Source organism: Tympanuchus pallidicinctus, unplaced genomic scaffold (genome assembly GCF_026119805.1).
Source record: "Tympanuchus pallidicinctus isolate F22 unplaced genomic scaffold, pur_lepc_1.0 scaffold2, whole genome shotgun sequence".
NCBI lineage: Eukaryota > Metazoa > Chordata > Aves > Galliformes > Phasianidae > Tympanuchus > Tympanuchus pallidicinctus.
The window spans coordinates 40,372,355-40,398,927 of record NW_026294721.1 but is presented as its reverse complement, the minus strand read 5'-3'; the positions used below and the strand labels follow the sequence as shown (position 1 = coordinate 40,398,927).

Below are 26,573 nucleotides of genomic sequence, written 5' to 3'. Positions count from 1 at the left end.
CTATATAGGAACAAGGAAACAATAAAAATACATAAGAGGCAACTGTAAAAATCAGTGTCCCATCTCACCGTGTCCAGTCCCTCCCAAAATAAAAGACATAGAGACAAAAGTAGCAGAGCTGAAATACCTGCAATGGACACCAAAGGAAGCAAAAGTGATCAAGGAAGCTGAAGCACAGGGCCTGTCAGCAAGCGCTCTGCTAAAGAACTGGTGTGCCCGAGCTCGGCACAAAGCTCCAAGTCAACTGTACACGTTCAAGAGATCATCAAGCCTGCAGAGCTGGGGTACGCACCGTCGCGATGTAGTCCAGAAGGCCAGGATCTTCTTAAGAGCCTGCAGACTGGAGTGCATCATGAGGCTGCTCACAGTAAGGAGGGTGAAATCTCCTCACCATCAGCACTGGAGGTTGTGATGACGGAGGCAAAGCTGCGCATAGGGAGGCAGACAATGGGCAGGAAAGGGGAAGGAGCCAGTCTTGCTCACCCTTTTAACAGCCAGTCACTAATGACAGAGCTCCAGTTGCTAGAAGCCAGACAGCCATAGCCTGTTGTATGCTTACACTGCAGTAATTGCTGGTGCTGCAGGCATCAAGATGACGAGACAAGAGTAAAAGAGAGCAAGGTGACTACAACAGGGAAGGAAAAGCAGAAGGGATGCAAGAGTGAAAAGTTCACTTGTTCATTACCCCTTAAAAAAGCACTGCTGTCCACAAGGCAGCAGTTCTCACATCTTTTCTAGTCAACCTGTGTGATCTCTGATACTCACAAGAGAGACTGGAAATGAACTTCACTGCTAGTTTCACAACCACACCTACAGATGCTCTCAACCCAGCCCTTCTATCAGGAACTAAAGGGTGTGATTGAGTAATAGCTTGATCTTTTTTGGCTCTGATGTTGCCTTCTCAGATGCTGCTTTTTCTCCTGCGAGAAACAAGCCTTCAAAAATCCTTTCCTGCCCTGCATGGAGCTGAGCAGTGTCGATGACTGGGGAAAAGTTGTTCTAACTCAAGACCTTGTTCCCCTTTTCTGTTGCTGCTTCTCATCTAACTCAAAGGAAAGAGAAGCTATAAGAGGCAGGGAGAGGGTATGATGAAATTAAGGGAAGTTCCCCATTCACAGCCCCTTCTCCCTCCCTTTCCCCCCCCCCCAAAAAAAAAAAAAAAACAAACCAAACAAACCCAGAAACCACAAAGAATAAATCCAGAGAAAGGCAGGCAGGGAAATCCTTATAAGAAAAGGTCGCTTTCCTGAATAATGTATGATAACCTTTCTATGCATATTTTGTACCATTCTATCAAACTAATCTTCTCATCGGGAATACTGGGAAACATTTATGAAAAAGATTTCATTCCTTATTACATTCTGAAGGGTGCTGGTTCAGTTAGGGCCGTCATGTACCCATCCATAAAGAAAATGTTCCTACAAGATGGTATTTTCATCCACTGCTCCTGTTCCACAGTGGGAAGAAAGCAAGAATTATCATACAGATGGGCAAGCAGAAATACTTTGAAATTTATAGATACAACTTTGAAAAGCATGTGCCTATATTCATGACCTGAGTTTCAAAAGTGCACATCAGTCTGCTGAACCCACTGACTTCAAGGAGTCCTGCTCAGGCATTCAAGACTTCTTAAAAAGAAGGAAAAGAAATATTGGAAGCTTGGCCTGTAGGTCTGGGCTGAGCAAGGAAATAGGGCTGAGCAAAAGGAAGGTACAAGCACATTACAGACTTTGCACAGGAGTTAGCTGCAATCTACCAATCTGTTGTGCTTGCTCCAGAGGGAGCATGATGCTCTACAGTGTTAGCAAGCTGATGTTCCCCAGTGGGCTGTGCCCTGCACTCTTGCTCTCATGCTATGCTGGGCATTTGCTGAATTTATGGCTATTTTCCCCTCCCTGTGCAAAGGTTATATAGTTCTATCTTCTCACTGTATCAGTAACAGATCTGTCCACTCTGAGTCTAATTAATGATGTGCTGAAATCCAAAATGGTTTCTTTAAAAAGTGCACAAACAGCATGGCAGTGCACTCCTTTGATCCTCAGCTCATTCACGGAGCTTCCTGCCCTGCTCCCTCCCCATCACTTCTGACAGTGAACTCTTCTGGGCATCCAGTGAACAGGCCACCATAAAACAGGAGGATCAGAAGCAAGGAGGTACCAATAATCCCACTCCACAGACAATATATCCACTCAACATCTCTAATTACAGACAGCATGGCAGATTTGCAAGCCTAGTGCCGGAGACAGGAATGTTTTTAATTACATTTGGTCACTAAGCTGTCAAGTAGGCAGTTGCTGTGTCAAATTATCCAGATATGGTTCCTCCCCTTCATCAAATGTATCTCTGATGCTGCTAAAGCTGAATGCTGCTACACCCTGGATTAAAGACCATTGTGGATGCCGGCCATGACCTTGCTAATACTGCACAACAAGATGGTTCACTGGGGAATAAAATGGGAATAAACCGTGCTCTCATTCTTGCTCCATGGTCAGAATTTGCAGACTCCCATAAAACATGGGTGGAGAAGTAGGATCTGTGTCTGTCACTGGCTTCAGTTCAGGCTAAATGGGCAGGGTGATGCCAACACGGGGCATCAGTGCAACCCAGAAGTTGTGTTTATCTTCTCAACCTCAATTATTCTACAGACACAAGCAGGCTCTGATTCAAACACTTCTCACAGTAAGAAGAACCCATGATCTATCACAAATGCTGCAATATCTCCTTTTTTAAAGTGTCTCCTACCCAGGCAAATTAATCGGTGAACACTGTTATCGTTATTTTTCACCTGGCTGAAACTGTCCTATTGTTAATGGATAAAGTACAAATTATTACAAGTACTAACAGCATTCACGTTATGTGATCAAACAGAAGAGACAAACTGTCTAGAAACTGTGGCCAGCTATGAAATCACAGCTGCATCAGTTAAAGCACTTCCAACCACCCCCCTTTACTTTAATCCTAAAGCAAAAGCATTCTCAATACAGATTGAGCCAGCTGGGATCTTAGGTCCTTAGCTTCTTCCAGATGGGCCGTAAGTCCCTCAGAAATGCTTCTCATCTTGATGACCGTGTTTTAACATTCACAGCAGCTCCTGCAGAAACAGCTCATCTTGGAGCACCAAAGATACCGCCTCCATGGCTTGATAACCAGATTTAGAAGGAAACTCAAATTACACGGCATGAAATTAGATAACCTCCATTTTTCTTCAAAAAATGGTATGTCTTGACTTTACCTCTATATGACATACCTCTAACACAACTTCTCCTTCACTTATCGTACCAGCAAAGTAATTTACCCTCATGCCAGTACTTAGAAAGATTGTGTTTGTATTTTGGGGCAGTACAGAACAGGAACATGCTCTTTCTCACCAACTTTCTACACATTTTTAGCCTGACCATAGAAAAGGCCTCGGCTTTCAATTCCAATTCAGGAGTGTGCTTAGAGCCAGACACGTCTCTGAGTTCTGTGCACATGCTTCATTCGCAGCACGGTCTGAAGTCCACAATCATAAGACAGATGCAGGCTCCAAGTAACAGAGGCTTACGTGCTTTCCTGAACGTGGATGGATGAGGTGCCGGTCTGATGAGAGGCTGAACTGCACATGAATCTGCTCAGCAAATGGAGTTCTGCAGCCTCACAAACCACAACTAGATTGAAAATCATCTCTTCTCTTCTAAAAGGAAATCAAATGTTTCCCAAGGGGCACAACAGTTCCCATCTAACAACCCACCATGGCACAGTGACATCTGATTTATTTGGAGGCAAAACTATTTCCAAAAGGTGGGCATCTCAGGATCAATTATTACTCAGGATCTTATTACTTTCAGTGATCAAAATCAGAATTTTCTTTGCTCATTAGACCTCATCTAAATATTTCTCCTGCAGAAGTATGGCACATTTTGTTAAAAACAGCAATAGTGATAGATTTCCACAAGCTTTTTCCCCTCTTGGAGCAGTTTGGCAATGAAATGTCAGGTTTCACAATACCACATCAAAGTTCATAGGCTACTGCAGTGTAAGACCCTGCTCAGCTTTCTTTAGTGGCTTTCTTCAGTCTGCTTATTACTATTCTGATTACCTGTCAGGGGCATTCTTTCTAATTTTTAAAACAAATCTTGGAGAAATGAAGGCAACATGGCATTCATCACTTCTAAGACAACCGAAGAAAGCACTTGTCCTCATGCTTATTCTGAACTGCATGCCTACGAGCTTTGCTCAAAACAGGACTGTGATTCCTTCTGCAACTATTCATACGTAACTGAGGTGGTATTAAAACCCTGTCTGGTAATTTGGCATAACACTGGCTGTGAGTTGTTTTCTGATGGCAAAGATGCTTCAGAATGACCTTTGACCATGCTGGCAGGAGCTAGTAATGTTCAAAAATACAAAGTCAATGTGTACAATTAGGGCCAGGCTGCTCAGTGATCCTGGTACAAAGTTTTCACACACTGCTAGGAGGAAATGAAGTTTCTAGCTAAAAAGGAATGTTTTGTATTGAGCAGAAAATTATTTTCATGAAGAAAGCCAGTGCCATCCAAAATTTATACTGAGATTGGAAAATGGCAGCACACTGTCCTGTGAGGATTCTTATGTACTTACTGACAATATTCAGGTTCCTGGAGGAGCTGGCAGGTTTGGTTGGACAATTTATCTCCGGGCAAATAAACTGTGGTGAATGTGTGATGTAACACTCCAACACAAAATCCATCATTCAAAAGCCAGCAGGACAGTAAGTTACTAAAAATGGAAGTAGTTTGGCTTTTATTCTTCAGAATTCTTTTTCTACTTTTTTCCTTCGAAAAGGGTCAAGAGGACAGTTTCACTTGGTCGGTCAGAGATCCAGACATGGTTCGACACGGTCTCATATTTTGTTGCTGAGTTCTGGACTGCCAGCCAGATCCATCAATGCCACTACTGATTCATTCTTGGTTATAGGAGTATAATGTTTACAAGAGCACAAATACATGAAAATGCAAGTTATCAGAGCCTCATCAGAAAAACAGCTCAACTCTAAGTCTGAGGATTTTCAGAACCAGGGGTTTGTTTCGGTTCCCATATTATAAGAAAGCCATTAAAGGAATGTGTGGGGTTTTTGAGAAGTTTGGACATCACAGAGTATTTCTGAAGTTCAAAACTTTGGTGATCATGATCTGAAGCTTTTACATTTTTACTGGAAGTGATGCTTGTCTTGTGAGCTGGGGTTATGAACAGAAATGTAGCAAGTTATCACTGAAGCCATCAGATCAGTGCTAGCAGATCTTTCTGCACAAGAAACATGATTAAAAACTATTTTAAAAAATGTCAGGAAAGTATCTGGAGTGGCCTGGATCACTGGAATGCAGATCAAGGCCACACATCCAAAGTCTTATAATTCCACAGTGCTTACAATAGTAAGGGAAATACACATATTCTGCATACAGTTACTTCTCATTTACTCCATCATAAGTGAGAACAGAATCAGACTCCAATGTAATTGCTTGAGAACTGTTAGTAAATTTCCTCGGCGAGACTCTGTAAGACCTGAGCTACCCATCATGCATGAGTATTTATTTTAATGGGATAAATAATAAAGGGCAAAGGAAAAAAAAATCCCACACACTCAGTTCACAACATTCCAGAGTTATTTACCACTGGCTTTTTTTTTTCTCTGACATTTTATGTTGTTTTTTTTTTTAATAGTTTTAAATACTGCTGGATTTATTAGTTTAGTCTCCAGCAAATAACCAAAGGTTTCTAGACGTGCAGCAAACACTCCATTACTATACCATATGCAGTTTGATAGCTGCTATGTATCCAAGATGCATGTAATCCAAGACCTGCGGCTGTATCTTTTTCCCTCTTCTTCATTCTTTTTCTTTTTTTTTTTCTTTCCTTCTTTTTTTTTTTTTCTCCCCATCTGGTCATAGCTGGGGGAAGACAGGACAGTCAATCTCACAGCGTGCTGATTTGTTCTGCTGGTGTCTCAGCCTGAGTGTTAGAAGAATCATTCAGCATACACTAAAAAACGAATCAAATCAATTCTACAGTGCAAAAGGTGCAGGCAGCAACTTTCTGACACTTTTCAAGAATTGCTATTGCAGGAGAATTCTCATGCCCCATCACCCACCCTGAGTAACCTTCATAACAAAACAGGGTTGAATGCCTTCAGAAACGATTCAGGTCAGAGCAAATGTTGCACATGTTTTATCACCCGGGAAACTCAGAAACTTTCTAAGAATGAAGTTATGGGAGCAGGGCGAGCCAGGGAGCTGCAGCGTGCTGTCTCTTGCAGACAACAAGGCCTCAGTGTCAAAGCAACAAGACCAAGGGCAGAGAGAGCGGAGAAGAAAGCAGCCCTGAGAACCTGCAGGACACTAGTTACAAACAGGTGGCTTGAATACTAAAGAAAGAGACATGGAGAGAACAAGCAGCAAGACACAGGCATGAATGGAATATATTTCACAGGCTAGTATGAGGAATTTAAAGAATTAAGAAGGTTCTTTCTTGTTTCCCAGCCTAGCAGAAATGTTCAGGCTTTAATTATCACTCGTCTCATTTGTGGAACATAAGTCCTCAAGAATTCCCTTCTGGGACACTCTGCAGTTTGACTTACCTGACACTTGGAAAGAATTTGATTTTGCACCCGGTGCCGCTACCAGCAAATAAGAGAAACCGCTGTCAGGGGTTTTAGCCTCCTTTGTTGATTTCGGTTTGCACAATTTGAGGACGTCAGGCAGATTGGAGTTAAACAAAAAACTCAAGAGTGCTTTTGCCCTAAATACCAGGGTGCTATGCTGTGACAGGAATGCTTGCAGTCACCTCTGTCCCTTCCTCCAGCACATGGCCTCCCTCTCCAAGGGCTTGATCCTGCCAGGCTACGAGCGCTGTTCCCCTGCCAGCAGTGGGTAATCCAGATCATTGCAATGGAACGACTTGCATTCTCAAAGCTGATCATGATCTTAAAAGCTTTGCTGGATCAAACCAGAATATTTGCCTGTGCACGGGACTGAGCCACTGGGGAACCATTTATTTCAGCGAACCTCCCTATCAGCTCCGTTGATCACCTTGAAGGGTGCAGTGCATGCAAAAGCATTGCTGAAGTGATCTGCCTGTACTTTGCACTGCATTATAAACTCCAGATTGCAGGCAACATGCTCTTTCTGCTTGGGCAGCCCAACAAAAATCCCCAGTAAACAACACGTGGGGAGATTACAAGTGGAATAACTTCCAGACTCTAAAACAGGTCAGAGCCAGACTGAAGTGTAAACCATGCATCTTCAGCCTATCTTTAACTATGTTGGTACTTATGGGTAGGGAAAACCTCCTAACTTCCAGGCAGGGGGCAGCTCACACTGAACTTAGAGGGAATTCCCATGAAAGGAATTTTGCAGGTCTGAGCCCAAGGTGAGTATTAACATCTTCAAGACTCTTTAGCTCAGCCTTCAAGGAAAATCTCCCTCTGACTCACCTCAATTACTTTTAGAGCCCAAATGGATTTAAAGACAATGTTGACTAAAAAATCTGCAGGGAGTTAAGAGTCCCTCTCCTGAGCAGTGCAGAATGTGTTTTGGTCTTTGCTCAGGTCCTCCTGCAATTCTAACCAGATTACCTGAGCTGTATTCTGTTCCATTTGCTCTGCCTGTTTCCTGCATCAAGACCACAGGAATATGACTGAGAATAAATCTATCAGCTAGAAAGAAATCTTTTTTTTTACATCTCTAATGCAACTTCTGCATAGGATTTAAAGCAAGTCACCCTGTTGTTCCTGTGCCCTCTGGCAATCCCCATTCAATGCAGGAGCAGAGCTTTATAGCATAAAGTAGGTTACCAAATAATTGAGCTGACAAACTGGTTGGAAAGGTTGTGCTTCCAATCCAGTGAATAGGCAAGCTGGTCCCTTAACATTAGGAACAAATCCCGCCCTGATTTCAGGGAATAGACATCATCACCAAATGCTCTGTTCCTATCAGCATGCCAGGTGATAAAGGTGGATGGCCAGTATGTATGGCTTTCAGAGATTAGGCCCTGAGACATCAAGTATCCTGCTTGGCTCAAAACACACAGGCTAGCAGTCAAGCAATTGCTTTTTTCTTTTGAGGCATGGGAGTGAGTTGTAGTGACAATTCCCATGGGTGTTCTTTCCAGTCTCTACCCCATTCCTCTTTACTTCTCCAGAACAAGAGCTAACAAGACACTGAGTGTTTGCCCAAAGGAGAAATGGAATCACTAAAGCCTTCACCATGGCCACGCAGCGTCACAGTGAAATCTCCCTAAGGTAACCAATGAATGAATTACCCAGAACACTTTTATAAACTTTACTCATTCCTGCTGTACAGAAACAAAATGAGGTAGCATCTCCCTTCACCATGAGTTACCTTTGCTTTCTTCAGCCAGCAAGCAGTCACAATAGCTACTACATTGCACTCTCCATTTCCCTAGAGGAAGGCTGAAATGGCGGCGTGCTGAAAAACAAAGATCTTCTCATTGAACAGTTTTCTTTTCTTGGTGAATCAATCTTTGAATACCAGCCGCTGAGAGTAAATGTGTGTAAAGAACCTGAAATGTGACAGCAGGAACTCAGGGCTAGCAGAAGGCTTACAGTGGAGTCGCTTTCATTAAAGAGATAAGATCCTTCAGAATTCTTAGGCAGCTTATGTTAACGACCGACCCATAATTCATTCTTAAAAAAAAGCAGTTTGTTAGAAAATCTCATAAGCAGACACACAGAAGGGCAAATCAGATGAAAGATGTCTGCCTGTTAAGTTCTGTGACAGGAGATATTTTAATGACCCTGAAATTGAAGTGAGATCCTCTTACATACACTTTTAATGATGAAAAACTAATGCTTAGCTCTTGTACTGATCTTTTCTTTAGGAAAAAGCAAAGCACACATCCAGCGCCATGCAGGAAGTGTATGGCAGAGCTGGGAATAGAATGGGGTCTCACATGCCTGAATCTAAGGAAATGTGTGTAACCACAGCACAGCAGAGGAAAGCAGCAAAGATCATTTGTAGCACTGCAGCTACTGATGTTTGTCACCAAACAACACGTATCACAAAATTTCAAGTTGCAGAAGTGTTCTCAGTAATAACTAGAACTTTTTCATGTCCTGATGCTGGGAACAGTTTCTCTCTGAAGAAACTACTTTTTTCTCAAAGGCAAATACTTTTTCCATAACACCAACCTGTTGATGCAGATGAGATTAAGAGAAAACACAGCTCAGTGCACGAATGCACAAGAAAGCACATGACTTTCTGCTATTGAGTGTTACTTTGAGAACTACCCTCACATACCTAATAGGCACAAGTGCATCACCTTCAAAAGGAGCTGCATTCCTACTTAATGAGACTGTTACAATGGCATGTTTATTTATTTGTGAATTACTTCTGTGGAAATGACACAGAAAGTGTGATGGGCATAAAAACATTTGAACATCACATCTGTGTCTTGCTACAAAAGAGAAATAGGAAGAATCTTACAGAGGACGGGAATCACTCAGCAAAGCCTTCAATTTCAGAACACAAATCTCTTGAGCTGTTCACAACTGCAGTGACTTCTTTCAAAGCAGCTCTCCGCTCACCAAAGCTGCTATGCCACACAGTGCTTCTCAAATTCCAAACACAAATACTTCACACCAGATGTCACTGACAAAATGAATGCAATTGGGCCAAGTAACTGCACCCTGGAATTTCACAGGCAATACGCTTCTAGCACAAATAAACACGACCTGCTCAATCCACCCCAAAGGCTGCAGGGCTGTAGTGATGACCACAATGCCCTTCGGGCTGATGAGGACTGCCTGATACCATAGGGCATACCTGGAGACTTTTGCAGCCCCAGGGGGCCCGGCTCTGCCTTCTGCTCTGCTTTTACGGCAGCAAGAACTGTTGGTTCCTAACTCATGAGCAGGGCTCACTGCAGGGACAAAAATGCAGATAACAACAATAATTACAAGCCAGTGTCCCGATTCCAAGGCCAGTGCTGTATCTAGCACACTTTACTGCCTCCAGATCACATGGAGAGGTTTGTTAGGTTATTTAAAAAAAAAAAGTGTTGCCTTAGTTCCTTCATTTCAGCTGTTTTCAACAAAGTGTTGCAGGACTAGATCTGAGCAAGCAGCCACTGGACAGGAATTGGATTGTGAAGCCGCTGAGAGATTTTTGAAAGAAAAAAAAATGGTATAGGATATTGCAAAGGAGCCATCCCATCCTAATGTCTACTAAAATAGAAAATGATGATGACAATTAAAACCAAATAAAGCTGACACTGCTAGACCTTTCTCCATTATTTGGACAGCATGTCATCTCCTCAGACTGTCCATTCTTCAGAGGCTCAGACAAAACTGGGACAGGGAACAAAGCACCTTTCACCCCAGAATACGTTGCAGGTCAGAAGGTCAGAAGACAGCTCAAATTAACCTCGTGACTGCTGCTAAAAAGCTCAAGGCCCTGGAAAATATTCCTTTGCCCGTATCCCAGGCTGGGAGATGGGGAGATGGCTTTCACAAGGCTGGAAGAACAAATGTGAGTATGAATGTCTCTGAGCGGTTCAGGCCTGCAAGTTTTACTCACATGAGTAATCCTTACTGTGTGATTAGTCCCACTGCAGTCATGAGGGGAGGGAGAGCCCGTTTAACCTGCAGAAGGAGGAGAAGAGGCCTTAGGAATGGAAACTGTGCTGAGATATACGTGGCAGTAGTTTCGCAGCCCCTTCTTTCATTGTGCCTATTCCACTTTTCCCAGTCTATCCCTTTGTTTGTCCTCTTTTCCTTTAACATTTCTCCCTGCAGCAAGGCAAAATCCATTGGAAAAAACTGCTGGCAGTCTACTGGGGGCCCCCACACACAGGATGTCCTGCCTGGCAATGTCACCAAGTGGCACAGTGTCAGTAAGTGCACAGAAGGTACATAAGGAGATAGAGCCATCCTTAGAAGATGCTGGGAGAAACGTATCACAGGAAAACCTATCTCCATGAGATGCTCCAACTGGGTATTCCAGACCCATCAACCACTCAGGCTACTCAGTCCTCTTCAGTCTGTACAGTGTTCTGAGGGTCGGTCCAGCAGTTACTGCTGCCTCCTTAAACAGCATGTGTAGTAGAAGAGGCTCTGGCTTCCCTACTTCCATCAAAGGACAAGCTTTATCTGCAATCTGCTTTAAGTGACCAGCTGCTCTTTCGCATGTAAAGCATGTAACATACAAAAGCATTCAGCAAACGTAAGAGATATTTGGACACTGTTGCAGAGCAAAAGCAAACTATCTGTTCCTTGTGTTTCTTACCCAGCAGTCTTCTTAAACAAGTGCACAAAATAAACAAGGCTGTCTTTTGGTTTACTCTGAAGCAATGCATGCATGCACACCCACACACACCCATTTTCATACCACGAGCTGTAAAATGACTTCCAGCCCCATGGCTTATGATTTATCTCCAACTTCAAACAAGAAGAGACATGCATATAAAAGATGGCACAAAGTTGTGTTTCCCTAAGATCTCCTCTATTGCAGAACTGTCTCAGCCACATGTACCACAGCCACGTGTACCACAGTCCAGATGTAACTGCATACAAGGAACAAGGGAGCCTTCAGAGGTTTTGTGGCTTTCTTTGAGCTACATCGGGTTTGGGAAAAATCTTGCCTTCTCTTTCAAGACAGAAAGGAGAACAAAGCTCTCCCTTTCTCACACACCGTCTGATGAACTCCCTTATACCTGGCTATCTCCTGCTCTTGGACACATGGGACTGAATTGACCTGGGGCTCCTACAGACTTAGTGAGAGGCAGAAGGATGGAGCATCTGTCGCTGGTTTTAGCCTCAAAAGACTCATTCCTGGTCACCGAGTCTGAGGAAGACAGTGTCTTGTTTTTGCCAAGAAGCAGTTCTTCTCACCACCTACTTAATAGGAAAATCTTCTGGGCTGTGGTTACAACCAGGTCAAAGTACAAAGACATTCCTCTGAAAATTAGAGAGAAAGACTATTTTTCCCCCCTCTTAATTATTATTTCGTACCTTCTGCAGCACAGTGTACTTTGCAAAGTGCTCTGCACATGGTAATTAAGCTTCATAACATCCCTCACCTGTAGGTAGGACAGTCGCGCACTACAGAGCTGGAGAAATGCAAGCCCACAGACGTAAACATCCTGCCTCTCATCTCAGTGGCTGTGGCACAGCCAGAAATGAAACCCAGGCATCATGACCCCCAAACTTTAACACATCCACCCTCGGCACCTTCGAAAAAAGGAGACAACCCTTTTTTGCTCAGCAGTCGCAATGTGGTTCCTATCCTACTGCTGCTGACTGTGAGCAATGGGAACTTTTACAGATCTCCCTGACGAGCAGCTCAGTGGCGTAGCTTTGCATTGCTTAGCTGGATTGTCTCTTTGCTTCTAGCCAATGTGTACACAAAACAAAACACCAAGTTGCATAAAATTGCTCATAGAGGAAAGTTACCTATCATTACAGCAATCCTACAAGAGTCTGAAACAGTACACCCAATAATCAGACTTTATCTAATGTAACTACAGGCTTTTATTTTAATATTTTATATTGGGAAAGAGGCATGCTGCTGACTTTTTAAAAGTAGATGTTGGCTAATTATTCTTTCCTTAAGCTTCCAAGGAGATTAGGTCTGTGTAAACAGTAAGGAATAACACTAGCTGTCTTACTTTCAAACTGAAATAATGTTAAGTGATGACGGTTCTTATTTTCCTTCTCCCCTACACATTCACGCAGTGTCCTTTTGTAAAGCACCAAATGCAACATGGAGAGAGTAAACATTCCCTGACATCCTCATACGTGCCCTGCTAGTAATACAGGAAGTAAAACAGGACAAAGTCCCAGTCCCCACATCTCTCCACGTCTGCTAACTCAGAAGCAGCAGCACCCAGAGATCTAAGAAACCACATCCTACCCCATAACTAAAGCTATGCTCCTGGAAGGCTGAGCAGACTGGCAGAGAGCCTCACTCACGCACACATCTAGGTACACTCAATGCACACTGCTAACTTCCTTCTCGTTCCTGGTGAAGTGCTAGTCTGAAAAAGGTGAGATCAGACACCAGTCAAGATCTCTTAAAAGAGATAATTTTATGGAATATCAACATCTGCTTTCATTTTCTTAAACTGAGGAAGGAAAGGTGGCATTCACTGAATACATTTGTTTATTCACTTAATCAACTCTATGAGGTTTGATTCCTACAATATGATCTTCTTAAATCAATTCAGAAAATTCCACCTCTTCTACACAGCCATGTCTGTCCTTCCTTCCTGATAAACTGGTACCTCACTTCAGTTTGTGTTCATGAAAAATATCTGGAGCTGAAGTTGCTGGTACTTGTTCTTAAAGTGGGAAGGTTACTCACTGCCTCAGCTCCAGGCCTGGAGCAATATTACTTGCTCTTGTATTTAATGATAGCAAGAAGCTTGCGCCCTTAAAATGTCTCTTAGCAGCAGCAGAAAAGAAGAAATGCCTAAGAGGTTCCAAAAAAAGTGTGTTGAAGGCTTAATGGGTTGATTTACGACTCTGGGTCTCTCCCACTGAAGCTCAAAGTAAATGTTCATTTATGAATTTGTCAAAGGCTAGCTGATCATTCCCTGCTTCGTCAGCTTTGCAAAAAGGAGCAGCCTCTGTTCCTCTTCCAGAAGCACAACCTCTCTGATAAGAATAAATGAAGAAACAGGAAGAGTTCAAACTCCACTAGCACTAATTCATCATTAAACCCAAACTCCTTTTTGTTAGATCATGGAAAAGGCCCGTGCCAGGCAAGGGCAATAAAGTGAAACAGCACAGAGCAAAAATATTTGGATCTTGAATTAAATATGAAAAGTGCCGTGCATGTGTTCAGTCAGGTAAAAAGTCAGTTCTTACCTGACACCAGCAGCCTATCTGGCAGCCTCTGGTAAGGACATTGGCAGGAGAACTTCCCAGGTACATTAGCAGCTGAGGACAAACCTCAGAGCTTGCAACCAAAGAATGCCTTTGTTCTCTCTATAATTTTCTCAGTGATGTTAACTGCTCTATTTCCAGAGTGTGGGCAAGCATGACCATGAATAAAATCTTTCCTGCTCTCAGATCACTGTTGGACACAGTACATGGGAGGCATATCCTGGGATGGGACATTCATAAAAAGCCAAATGACAAGTGAGCCACAAGTTGTAAATGGTTCGAGAAAGGTGTGGGAAATATCATAAGGACTGATGCATCTGGTGCAAGATTTTCTACCACGAATGCTGTTTTTAGATGTCCCTGAGGACATCAATTATCCACCAATTCACTGCTATCATCCAAGAGGCACTCAGACTGCACACTTAAACGTGGTTCCCAGCAAGTAACTCCTGAGCAGGAACTGACTTTGTCAGCTCTGATAAGAAGACACCGGTTACACGTAGGTGTTCTGTGGTCCCTCAGGTGGCATGTAATGAACAACAACAACAAAAAGCTTTAAATGGTTTAAGGACCTTCTGCACTAGATAGCAGAACTGAGGTGGATAATCTGACCTAAAGAAATCCTAACCTACCATAATCCAAGGAGTTTTGGCTTGGATACGCTAGATGGACATACAGGTGTGCGGGGGAGACCTGACAGCATTTAAGAATTCCTGCTAGTCAGTACAGAAACACTGTTGGAGATGGGTCATGTGTAGTACTCCTCAAACAGAAATGACCAAATCAATATGTAGCCTCTAAAAACAGGAGAGAAATTAACCAAGTACTCTTTTATGAGTCAGAGACAAAAACATATGCCAACCAAATCAAGAATAAAAATCACAGCTGAAGCGGCACTGATGGAGCATTTTTATTTTTTGTACAATAAGAATAAGAAAGGAGAAATGAGTGGGGAAGAAGGAGATGTGACAAAGGTATATGAGAAGGCACAGAGCAGGCTGGTATAGTTACTGTTAAAACTTTCAAAGACAATCACGGTAAGTAAAAATAAATAAATAAGTTAAAAAGCTCTCTTTCCTTTGATTTCAAAATACACAAAAGACAGAACTTGCTGCTGCAGGATAATATTGAGAAAAATGAAATTAAAAATGTAAGACTGAAGTAAGACTCAACAAATCATTCTACAGGGTGCACTGTTTGCTAGGTACGTTATCAAAATGAGCCGGTGCTTCCTGCTCTGAAGCTCTTTTTGTTATAAGTGACCTCAGAGACAAAATACTAGATGAAAAGGAACACTGATTTTTTCAGAAAGAGTCACTCATTCATATGTTGCTAAAAATACTACCAGCCTTCAAAATGGTTTGCATTTTAGATGGTCTCTGTTATGCAAATCCAGTGAAGGGGTTTTTCAGAAGCCAAGTCCAGCCCTAGGTTGTTTAAGATTAACCAGCTGCTATGTCAGGAAGAAACAAAGGCTGTAAGGAAATCGAGAAAGCAGGTACTAAGTGTTATCTGACAGTGTCACATAATAACATCCAAAGTATCACAAAACATGTTATTCATCTTCTGGCTTGGTGTGATGGTGTAAACTGAATCCCTGGGTTCTCCTACAGGGACAGAAGCTCGCTGCAAATGGAGAGCATGATGCCACTGCCTGCAGCGAGCACACGGAGGGGACACCTGTCACAAGCTGAGTGTGGTCCTGGAGAGCTGGAGTCACATACTGCATGGTTTCAGTGGCAAAGCTTGTATTGTTCCAGGTGGTCGAAGTTATTAAAGTAAAAAACATCACTAATGAATGTCACTGTGTTCCCACCTACAGCTGCTGCAGTTCTCCAGTTCCCTCCCAGACAAAGAAGAGAAGGCACATAGGACTGCAATTTTTTTTACTAAATAACATGCCACAGACCATGTAATTTTCCAAAGCTAGGCTCAACATGATAATGAAATAACTCCACAAACTTGTCCCCAGGTAAGAAATGGGACCATATACTTTCAGCCTACACCATGATTCCTTGGAGTCATGACAGTATCGTCCTCTGCTAATATCTTCCTCAGAGCATTGGAAAGATAAGGTTTCCAGAGCATCACTGAGAACAGTCTTAAGGCTCGTGCTCTCCTCCAGCCTTGCTCTTGCTTTTATGTTGGCACATACGCACCATATTATTTTTTTTTCTCTCTGACCCTAACACACAACCTCTGCAGGAGACACACTGCTGGGATCTTACTTTTTTTACCCTCATATTCCTACTGACTCTTATGGAATAAAGAGTGCAACAACACTACAAAGGATGTTTATAAGATGCTATTGCGGAAACCACATGGCTCTGAGATTTGAATGGATATTTCTGCAAGCAAGTTTTGTCAGCCAAAACTGCTCATTCAGTCTACAGAAATATATATAGTAATATGATCAAAATGTCTTTGCCCCATAGAAGAATCTCGACTGCCAGAACTACCCTATTAAGGAAATACCATTAAAAGAGAAGGTGAATGTGCCCGGGCAGCCTCTTTTCATGCCATCATGCCCGCATTTAAGTGAGAGACAAAGGGGCAATCTGCAAGCCCACAATACAAGGATTAGACCCTTTCTTTGTGATCTTCAGGGATGGTTTTCTCTGGAAGCAGAAAAAACAGGTGGGGAGAGTTGAGTGCTCAGAGCTGTACCCTAGCCATGTGCTGTGAAGGGAGACTGCAGCACTGAACAGAAAGGGCAGGTGGAGAGGGGAGGAAAACCTACCACTTACTGCCTACAAGCTGGCCTGCTTCCTAATGATAACTATAAACAAAATACATCCCTCTGCAAAACAGCTTAAAAAATGAGATTTCTGCTCAAACACATGTATTTTTTCACAAGGACCACGGCTACTTCTATGGCACATTTTCTCTGAACGTTTTCTGCTCCCATGGCATGTGGGTGACCAAAAGTATAACACTGTGCTGCTAACATGCCTTTGGACAACGGCACTTACCAACGCGCTGCCTGGTTCTGCCCAGTGGATGCCCTTGCAGGTGGATAAAAACTCAGGAGATTGCTAAACACCATGGAGCATCTGGCATGTGTGGAGAGGGACAGCCATGCCTACACTAGGCTTTTTCAGAAAGGTGCAAGATGAGTCCAGGCTAACATATGTCACAGTGATGGCTGAAAGCCCGCAGCAACTCACCATGCTGTTTCTTATGCTCTCCAAGGACAGCCGAGCCAAAACACCAAAGGGAAGTGAGACAGAGTGAGCTAATAGGTTTGGAGACTACAGTTCACTTGGAGCTCACAGCAGTTCTCTAATATTTTTAGCATCCCTGCCACCCCCCTGAATCTCAGAACATCCATCACTCTTTGAAAAAGCCAAGTTCTCACTTGGGCTCCACTGGCTGCAACTCAAAGGGCCGTGTCACACCGCTCTGCTCAAGGTGCTCCAGGGGAACTGGAAAAGCAGCAAAGAAACGGCAACATGAAATCAAAAGATGAGAATTATTCACACTACATCATCTCCCTTCAGTTGTCACCCCCAACCTCCTGCTCCAGCAAAGCAGAGTCAAATACTGCACTGGAAAGAAAGCCTTCCTTTTGTTCCCTATAGACTAGAAGTCTTTTTATATTTAAATGAAAATCTGTCAAACTAATTAAGTGAAGATGTAACGGTCTCATTTTGTACTCATTAGAGAACATGGTAATGGCCATAAATTCCTCTGACGGAGTGTGTATGTGTGAACATGAATGTCTGGAAACGTCTCATAAACTTCAGGCTGGGCTACGGCCTTTTGTATTTATGTTAGACCTTGTAAGACAAACAAAAGCCCCAGTATTGCTTAAATTAGATGCAAAGTGCTATGTTACAGCAATATTATAAGCATGATTTTTGTGCACACAAACAAACCAGGGGACTCGAGTAATGGTTCCCACCGTGACTGCAATGTGGCCCTTGTGTAGGCCTGTAATGTGATGCATTGTTCAAGACAGTGTACAATTTTCTGCTTGGAGATATATGGGCAATACAGCTGTTGATGTGGTTTTCTCTGAATATACTGCTACTGTATCTTCAATAGGATGAGGCATTCTTGGCATTTTTTTGCTTTTTGATACCCACAAACAAAGGAAAGAAAAAGAAAGGAAGAAATACAGAAATCAGCATGCTGAAATAAATGTGTACATATTTTATTTCATGTGTAACTTACATTCTTTTCACATTCTTTTTCACTTCTTTGTCTTCAACAAAGGTTTTTTCCTTGTGCACTAAGGATGGGTAACTTTTGAAATAGAATTGGGCTGGAATTAGAACAGATCCCAGCCTGCTTCAAACAAACACAGGAAAAAACAGCATTGAAAACCATCTAAAGTTGCATGTTGGGGTTGAGGCAGAAAATACTCAGGAACAGCAAGTATTCTGGAGACCTGCTGAGATGCAGTTAAATTTTATGGAGAGACACAGATCCCAAGATAACATGAGACATAGGACACAGACTCTATAGGCTCACTGATTGCGTTTAAATACAGATGGGGAGCAAATTCTTGGACAGGACCAGGTTGCTAGAGGAAGACTAATGTAGACCTGGTTGTCACTGTCTCCAGCATCCTCAGCTGCATCAGTGAGGAAGGACTCAGAAGTGCGGGCCAGCAGTTCTGCTGCCCTGGATCCAGCCTCCACATGGAGCCATGATGACACTGCCTGTCACAAGTGTTCTGTCCAAGCAGATGCTGTAAGAGGCTGTTTGCAGAGCCACCTGTACTGGCCATTGGGAGAACTAACATCTGAAATTGAGTGAATTACTGAGACAGATCAGTCCTACAAGACACCCTGTGATTTTCCAATCAGGAAACATTTCTGGAGAGGGCAGACGCAAGGAAGAGGCAGCTTTTGTGTGAGTCTGCTCCCTGAACTACAAAGATGGGAGATTTCAATTTTTCTTATGACAGCCTTTGTGGCCAGCTCCTGAACACTCATGGACAGGGAGGGAGAACTCCCCCTTCATTACACAGGTTATTCTTCTGCAGCCATTTCTCCCCTCCTCTCCTGAAACTTTTATGCTTTTCAGGGATGCAAGAATGTAATGAAATGATGCCAAAGGAAATGATTCATTTTTTATCTCCCCTCATCACCAGAGAAGTTATTATAGTGAATGATAAATGATGCAGTTCTATTGCAAAAAGACAGATTTCTGCTTGAGCAATCACTGTGAGATGAATAGATGTTCTCTTTACGCCACCAGATGGAGAAGCGATGGGAGCAAATGATCTTTACAAAGAGGAGAATCCTGAGTATCACAAAAAGTCTCTGTCCCTTGCATTACACTGAGGTATTACGCTCTGTATAAAAGCTTGAACAAGACTCTAAAACCACGAGCAGAATGAAAGTCATCTGCTTCTCACAATTGGTATCTGCAGAATTGTGATTTGTCTTCTAGGCTGTGAATTATGATAGGAAGAAAACCTAAAAAGCAAAGAATTTCAAGAGCAGGGTCTTTAAAGAAAGTACCGAACGCCACATAAAGTGGCAATAGCACTCTCGGTAAAGCACATTCAGTGAAGATGAAAGAAATAGCAGAACCTAAAAAATATCTGCTGGCTCGCTGAAGAAATAGGTATGACTAAAACACCAGGAGCTTGATGTTAAGTGCTGCTTCTTTCTGTGCCTTACTCCTCTAGATCTTCTGGCGGTCACTTACTGGAAAGGCTGCAAGAGCACGGTTACGACTGAGTAAGCTCCTGATTAAAGCTAAAGCTTAAATCTCTCGTTGCAGACACACTGCCGTTTCCACTGAATAAGATCAAAAAGTGAAAGAAAAAACATATGAGGAGGTGAAAGGCTAATGGCTCCTGAAGATAGCTCTGTGGTGATAGGGCTGGGATTGTTTCTTCAAACAAGGTTTCTCTCATTAAATGCAGGTAGGTATCAGATTTTAATGACTTGTTTTTTCCCATCGCAGTAGGTTCAGAAAGACTTTACTTTCCTGTTCCCCATAGCCATATTGCAGAAGAAACGCTTTACCTGCCTTCTTATCACAGTTAAATGATACTGCACTTGAAAGCAGGATTTCTACCCTTCTCTATAAGCTCAGGCAAATCCGCCCAGTTCTCAGCGAGCAGACAGGAAGGCCAATCGCCTACTGCAAACTGACAGCTGTCAAGTGATAACAAATACCTGTAATAGGGAGTATTTCATCCCCCTCCATGCACCTATCAGTTTTCACTGAAATTATATTCTCTGTGATCAAACCACTATGGCTGTGTGACAGGCATCAAACACAGCCTTCAACACTGAGAACAGGGGAGTCTGCTATTTTTCATTCCCTCATCTCAGATCTTCCCAAATGGCCTGAAATGTCTGAGAGATTTCTTTCAGTCCACCAGCTCCCTGATTTAGCCCATCTTGTCTATGGGGATTTCTCTGCAAGTTTCTTTATTTGTAGGCAGATAAGCACAGAATATGACTAGGAAGCACTAAAGAAAACAATGTGCTGCTTGGAAAAGTTAACTTAGCCCTTATTTCTTTGTCTCAATTCAAACCTTATGAAAACATCATGTAAAATTACACCATAGAATTCCTTGTCTTAAAGGAATTACACCACTTAGATAAAAACAACTAACTTTGCTGAGTCACGACAAGACGTTGAGCAATTGGCAGGAATGAGGCCACAGTTACCTGTAGGTAGAAGAAAAGTTAAGGTGTGGGAAGAAAACAAGTCTCTGTTTCAGAAGAGAATTTTCTGGGATACGGAAGTTGTAAAACTGCTCTTTGGAGAAACGCACCCAATTCCTACCCCTGCTGCTTGAATAAAGGCTGTTTCAGCATTAACCCTTCTTGGCAGCTTCAGAAAGCTGCTGCTGTTAGGAGACGGAGTTCTTCCACAGCAAAACCTTTCCTGGTGTAAAAATCTACCACTCTCAGAAAGAGCAAAGATGCTGAGTTGTTCACAACTTCCAAGATTCTGACCTCATCACCTGACTTTGCAGCAAAGCCCTTTAGGTAGAATACAGCTGCTGTCAGGTCTCAGGAAAATGATGAGGACAGCAAGTCAGTGAGTTGGGTTTATTTATGCCAGTTGTAGCCTTGGCATTTAATAATAATACAGAAGAGATCTCTGTTTTACCAAGAAGGATAAATGGATGGCTATAAATCCAGAGACTTTACCAAGAAAACTTCTCAGCATATACAGACCTGCTATTGATTTGAACAAAGTGAGATCTGGCAATTAACAATAAATTACAGGCATTGGCTCACGCTCATGGAACATCACAGCTCCAAGAAGAACACCTCCCCAGCCTGAATACAAGCAGAGCTCTGTAAGCCCCTTTTCTCCTTTAACACGCATCACTCTGTAGCAGGAATCCCAACCCCGTTCCCGCTTATTCATGCGTCTGCGTATGCAGGAGCAAGGAAGAGGGCAAGGAAGAATTTCTTTATGGTATTAAAAAAAAAAAAAAAAACCCAGCCCATTCCTGAGACGCCGTTGCCAAGGGCCTGCGGGGCTCACAACAGATGGCAGTGAGAGCCATCCCTGCGCCTCGCTCTGAAGCTGTCCACTCAAGCATGCCATTCGCATTCCCCACATTCCTCCGGGCCCCACAGCCTGGCTCAGGGCAGCCCCTCGACACCCTGCCAGACTCTCCTCGGGGTACCGTGGGGCCAGGATGCGAGCAGAGGGCCAACATCCAGTCCTTCCATCTCCTCTGCCTCTCACTGTCTCTGTCCTGATTTCAACAGTTATCATTTAAAGGTTTGAAGCACTGGGAGAAAGCGATTTGTTAACTGGAGGTTCAGTCCTGGAGGCTGCTGATGCTTGTCTCTTTACACCAGTCTGGATCAGGGCAAGGAAGAGATAAGCCCCTCAGGGCCTGATCCCAAGTAGGTCTACTGCTCCTTCCCACATCCCTGGACAGGGCAGCAGCCTTTAGGATATGTGCTCAAGGTGGGGAGGCTACAGCCAGGCACAGAGATCAGATGCCCTTTGCTATGGAGGACATGATCACAGCCAAATCGCTTTAGGGGAGAGCAGTTCAGAGCCAAGGTCACTGCCAGAAGTCTCACTGCTTAATAGATGTCAGTAACTAAAATATGTGATCAAGAGAGGGAAAATAATCTAGAGATGAAGCAAAAGAAGTACCAGGTGAGGAAAAGATGGTTTAAGCAGCACAGACATCCAGGTGTACAGAACAGAGACACGAGAAGCAGCAGCAATGAACTCCAGAATCCATCCCTGCTGCTTCATCCACACTCACACAGGGCAACATTATCAGCAGGAACACTCAAACACACAAGGAGCAGTCGAGGAATCCACTGCCAACCCTGCTGCTGGGGGGAAAGCTCGTGGTCTCAGCCTAACTCCCCGCATCCTGCAAAGCCTGAGAGCGAAAACATGCCTCCAGCCACAGAGCAAAGCTGCAGCCAGGCCAACAGGCAGCTGACCCGCCATCATTTCCCACACATTCAACACTTCATCCTACCGTTCTGGTCTCCTAAACCTAAACAACAGATGTGTTGGCTCTACAGTAAGGAATTTGAATGTGATTTTCCTGCCATTTGCTGATCACACATAAGAAGGCACTTCTGGGCCTATTTGCATTTGGCTGCTGGAGTCACTTGTTTCCTTCTTCTTTTTCTTTTTTTCTGGGGTTTCCACGAGGAGAGAGACAAAGCGGCAGATGCTGCAGACTAAGGATGAAGCGCGGCGCTGGCCATGTGCAGCTGGCCACGGCTTTGTGCTGAGCGGCAGGGCTGCTCCAGGCAGCCTGGGAAATGTGCTCTCCGCTCGGCGGCAGATTCAGCCAAAATCCTTCTCCGCTCTCCTTTATGGCTGGGACTCACCCGACCCTCCTCACTGTTGCCATTCCAAAGCACTGCGGGATGAAGTTATTTTCTGGTTCAGACTTTATTTTTTTTTTCTGATGCAGACAAGGAGCAAGTGTTAAGTTTGAGAATAGAGCCTGACTTTTGCTAAAAGTCAGTCTGTGCGGCTGCATGTGCAGTCTTTTCTGTGCAGGCATGCAGGAAATATTCCCTCCCTCTCGCACACACAATGGTTTAGATTTGGTAGTTATGAGCTTAAGTTAGAAATAAAGAGGGAATGAAGTTTCCAGGTGGCTCTTTCTTTCTTTAATCTTTCCTACATTTCTCACCCTCTTTTCTATCAGTCTTTAATCAAATTCCTGCTGTTACTTTTATTGAACAAAGGAGATGCTGGCACAGCCCTTAAGTGCCTATGCACATGGGTTGCCCTATAACAACCAAGTTGCTACCATTTATTGTTAAATGGTCCCCGCAGGCCCTAGTATCTAAAAAGTAGAAAGAAATATCCAGGCTTTGGCAACTGAAGTAAATGTTAATATCTGGTGTTTCCTCAGCCACTTGGGTTTCTAGGAGGTATTGCTTTAACCCTTTGAAGGCTTCAAAAAGGCTTCTATGTAAGACTACGTAACACACCAGATAAAACAGACTGTTTTTTCCAATTTGTTGGAAGGAAGTGTCCACCAAATCTCTGCAAAGAAGGCAACTCGGGCATCTCTTCACATCTCAGAAGCAACACACCCCACCCTTCTTCACTTTACAGGGTATGCAGCATTGAACCACTCTGCTTACAGAACTCCCAGAGAAGAAATACATGCCTGGCTCACCTACAACCTGGTATGAAGACCATGGGAGATGTCAAATCACTCAAGCGGGCAATGGATTAAGACCCAAACTAATCCTGTACTCACACAAGACTGTCCACACTAATTTAGAGCTAAACGTTTGGCTGGCAGTGCTGCCTGGCGCTCCCCTTCAGAGAGAGTCACAACACGTGGGAGATGCAAGTGGAGAAGAGATGTCAACCTTCCTTGCAGAATTCCCCACAGCCTTGTGGTGCACGGGTGCAGTGAGGGACAAGAGATTCCCCATCTCACTGCACCTTGGGAAACATGCACATCTGTATAGGCATCATCAAGATGAGCACCTCAAAGTCAGTGCATTCGCTGCTCACACAACTTCCTCAAGTTGGACAGGCAGCACGCAAGTGGGCAGTGGGGTCTGAAAACTGACAGCACGTGGTCAGCCTTTCCCCAGCCAGATGTGTACTTGAATTTGCTTTTATTGTGCTGGATCACATGCAAGGCAGAAAGGGAGAACTGGGGGCAATCTGGAGTGATTGGGAATTTGCTGTGGTCACCAGTTCCAGATTTAACGACAAAATTTTCACTCTTTAAATACTGATGTAATGAGTGCATATGAGGTAAGACAGCATGCTGTACTCAAAAGTCACTGCTGCTTCTGTGGCTTCAGAACAGACTGTTTCAAGTCATTTTTCTTAGGCAGATAAACTACAGCAAAAAAAAAAACACCTCCTGTTATAAAAAGCAGGACACAGACTCTAACGCTCCACCAGAATCACTCCAACTTGCTTTCACCTGCACTGCCAGCCGTCACTGGATGGGCTGGATCATTGCATTGCAGATAAACAACAGTTACCACCAGTTTCAGCAGAAGTTCGCAGCTAAATGGTTGGTTGGGTTCACCAAAAGCAAACAAAACTTTAAAGATATACAAGTAACAATGACACAAGCAATGAGTTTCAAGATTAATGGGTTTACTAGAAGAGCTAATGTATCCAGAAACAATCCGAAACAAAGTTCAAGGTACTCAGTTTCATGATTCACAGTCAGCCTAAAAAGAGTGTATAGCTGTGTACAACGCAGTACAGCTCTTCAACCAATGTAAAGTGGTGTAGGCCCAAACAGGAGCTACACTGATTGCCTTTTCTTAACAATCATTCTCTTTCACATTCGTTCTGCTATCTGCAATGTTACTGTATGGATCAGACAAGAAGAATGCACCCCAGACTGTATGACTCATCTGCCTCTATCAAACACTGTTGGAAATACTGGCCTTTAAACAACTCTACTTCCTGGAGCAGTCTTCCAGACTATAAATTGGAAAATACACCCAACACATCAAGGTGATGTGAGTCAGAGCCTCTGCTCTTAAGATTCAGCGTCCTTAGATCTTGTTGTTATTTGTACCCATTGACACCAAGGAGAAGTAATGGCCTTAAACATCCCAAACAACTCAGGAGGCTGACACAAGCTCAGCTCCGCTGCCAACACGTGGCACTCTTTTAGCCTCAAGCCCAAATCTGCTCTTTTAGCCTCAAGCCCTACAGATTTGCTTACACCACAGCACACCATAACCGGTGACAGGAGTTAAGCAGTTACTCGGCACTAGCTGCCCATTTGCTGCGAGCTTGCTCGCAACAGCAGCTGAATAATGCCCCGCAGCACTTCTCCGACGCCCACTTGCTCTGAAGGTTATGATGCTGGGTCCAACAGGGCCCGTAAGACTCCCGCCCTCCCCCTCCCATAGCCCCGCCGCGAGCTCCGATCGCCTCCGCAGGGACAAAGCCGAGCCCGGCTTGATTTCCTTTAGCTGTCGAGAGGCTGCTTACCTTGTGAGACATCAGCCCAAGTCTCAGGTATTCCCATCCCTGCTGCAAAGGCAGCCTGCTGCTTGATGAACGCGGTCCTCAGCGGAGGGAACGGCACTGCTGCCTCGAGAAAAGGAGCGACGGGAGCAGAGCGATTAAGATAACGAGTCGCGGATACAGGTGCTGTGCGCAGAGGCACCTCAGCACTAATCCCGCAGTAAAATGCAAGAGGTTTGCTCAGCAGAGGCAGCTCAGATTACTGCCCTCCTACCAAGCAGTCGTCAGCAGTCCTGACAGACAGGAGCAGAGACCGTGAGGAAAGGGAAAATTTGCTGAGTGAAAGTGCCAGGCAGCTCTGTCCTGAATGCCACGTTTTCCTGCTCCAGCAGATCTGGAGCAAGACCTCTCTTGTAGTTCCCATTTAGGGGAGAGAGGAGAAAAGATTAATAAGTGTTTTCAGCTACTCAAGAATTATTTACTATTTCTTTTGAAATTCACCACCCAAATTTCGTCTGTAAAAAGTAATTGAATAATTGTGAGTGAGGGCTGAAGATAAAACCCAAAGCGGAGGTTATTCTTTTGTCCACATGTTAGGACACGGTGCAGCGTGAGCAGAGAAGAGCAACAAATCTGGCAAAGAGACCAGACAGTGAGAGCTATGAGGAGCAGCTGAAAGAATTGGGGCTGTTTAGTCTGCACAAAAGGAGGTTGAGAGAGACCTCTGCTCTCTGCAGATACCTGACAGGAGGTTGTAGCAAGGAGGCGCTGGTCTCTTTTCTCAGGTGGTAAGTGACAGGATGCGAGGAAATGGTCTGAGGTTGCACCAGAGGACATTTACATTGGACTTCGGGAAGAACTTCATGGCGAGGGCAGTCAAGCATTGGAACAGGCTGTCCAGAGAAGTGGTACAGTTGCCATCTCTGGAGGTATCCAAAAAATGTGTGGGTATGGCACTAAAGGATATGGTTAAACAGCAGGACTCAGTAGGTCGGGATGATGGTTGGGCTTGGTGATGTTCAAGGTCTTTTCTAGATGATTCTGTAAATTAAATTAACATTCTTTGCCTACAGAGAACAAAATGTTGCACTCCAGGCCAAACAGAACATACTATCTCACTTCCACTTCACTCTAAACATTTCTTTCTCCAGTTCAGCCGTCACATGAAAACATACACTATTCACAATCTTGCTTATAATCTTCACCATCCTTTTTCTACTTCAGTGTTGCCTTTTAGCCCTGTATCTTCCTCGTCAGTGCAGTTAAGTACCTGACATCCGGTCAGAAGAGCTGTATCGCTCCTTATAAAAAAGAGGTGAGTAGG

At 43.7% G+C, this 26,573-nt stretch overlaps 1 protein-coding gene across 2 annotated transcripts in view; it reads right to left on the bottom strand.

The window, feature by feature from the left end:
• SHROOM3 (shroom family member 3) overlaps nucleotides 1-25,472 on the bottom strand; it is an 83,109-nt gene extending 57,637 nt beyond the window's left edge. Inside the window, exons 1-2 of one of the 2 annotated variants that reach the window (XM_052681883.1) lie at nucleotides 25,274-25,472; nucleotides 10,551-10,615 (exon numbers count right to left, since the gene is read on the bottom strand). In XM_052681883.1, the coding sequence (XP_052537843.1) occupies nucleotides 10,551-10,552 (2 nt within the window). In that variant the 5' untranslated portion in view covers nucleotides 10,553-10,615; nucleotides 25,274-25,472. The remainder of the gene's footprint in view (nucleotides 1-10,550; nucleotides 10,616-25,273) is intronic. The other variant, XM_052681884.1, reaches the window with a different exon arrangement.
• Nucleotides 25,473-26,573: the final 1,101 nt, after the last annotated feature.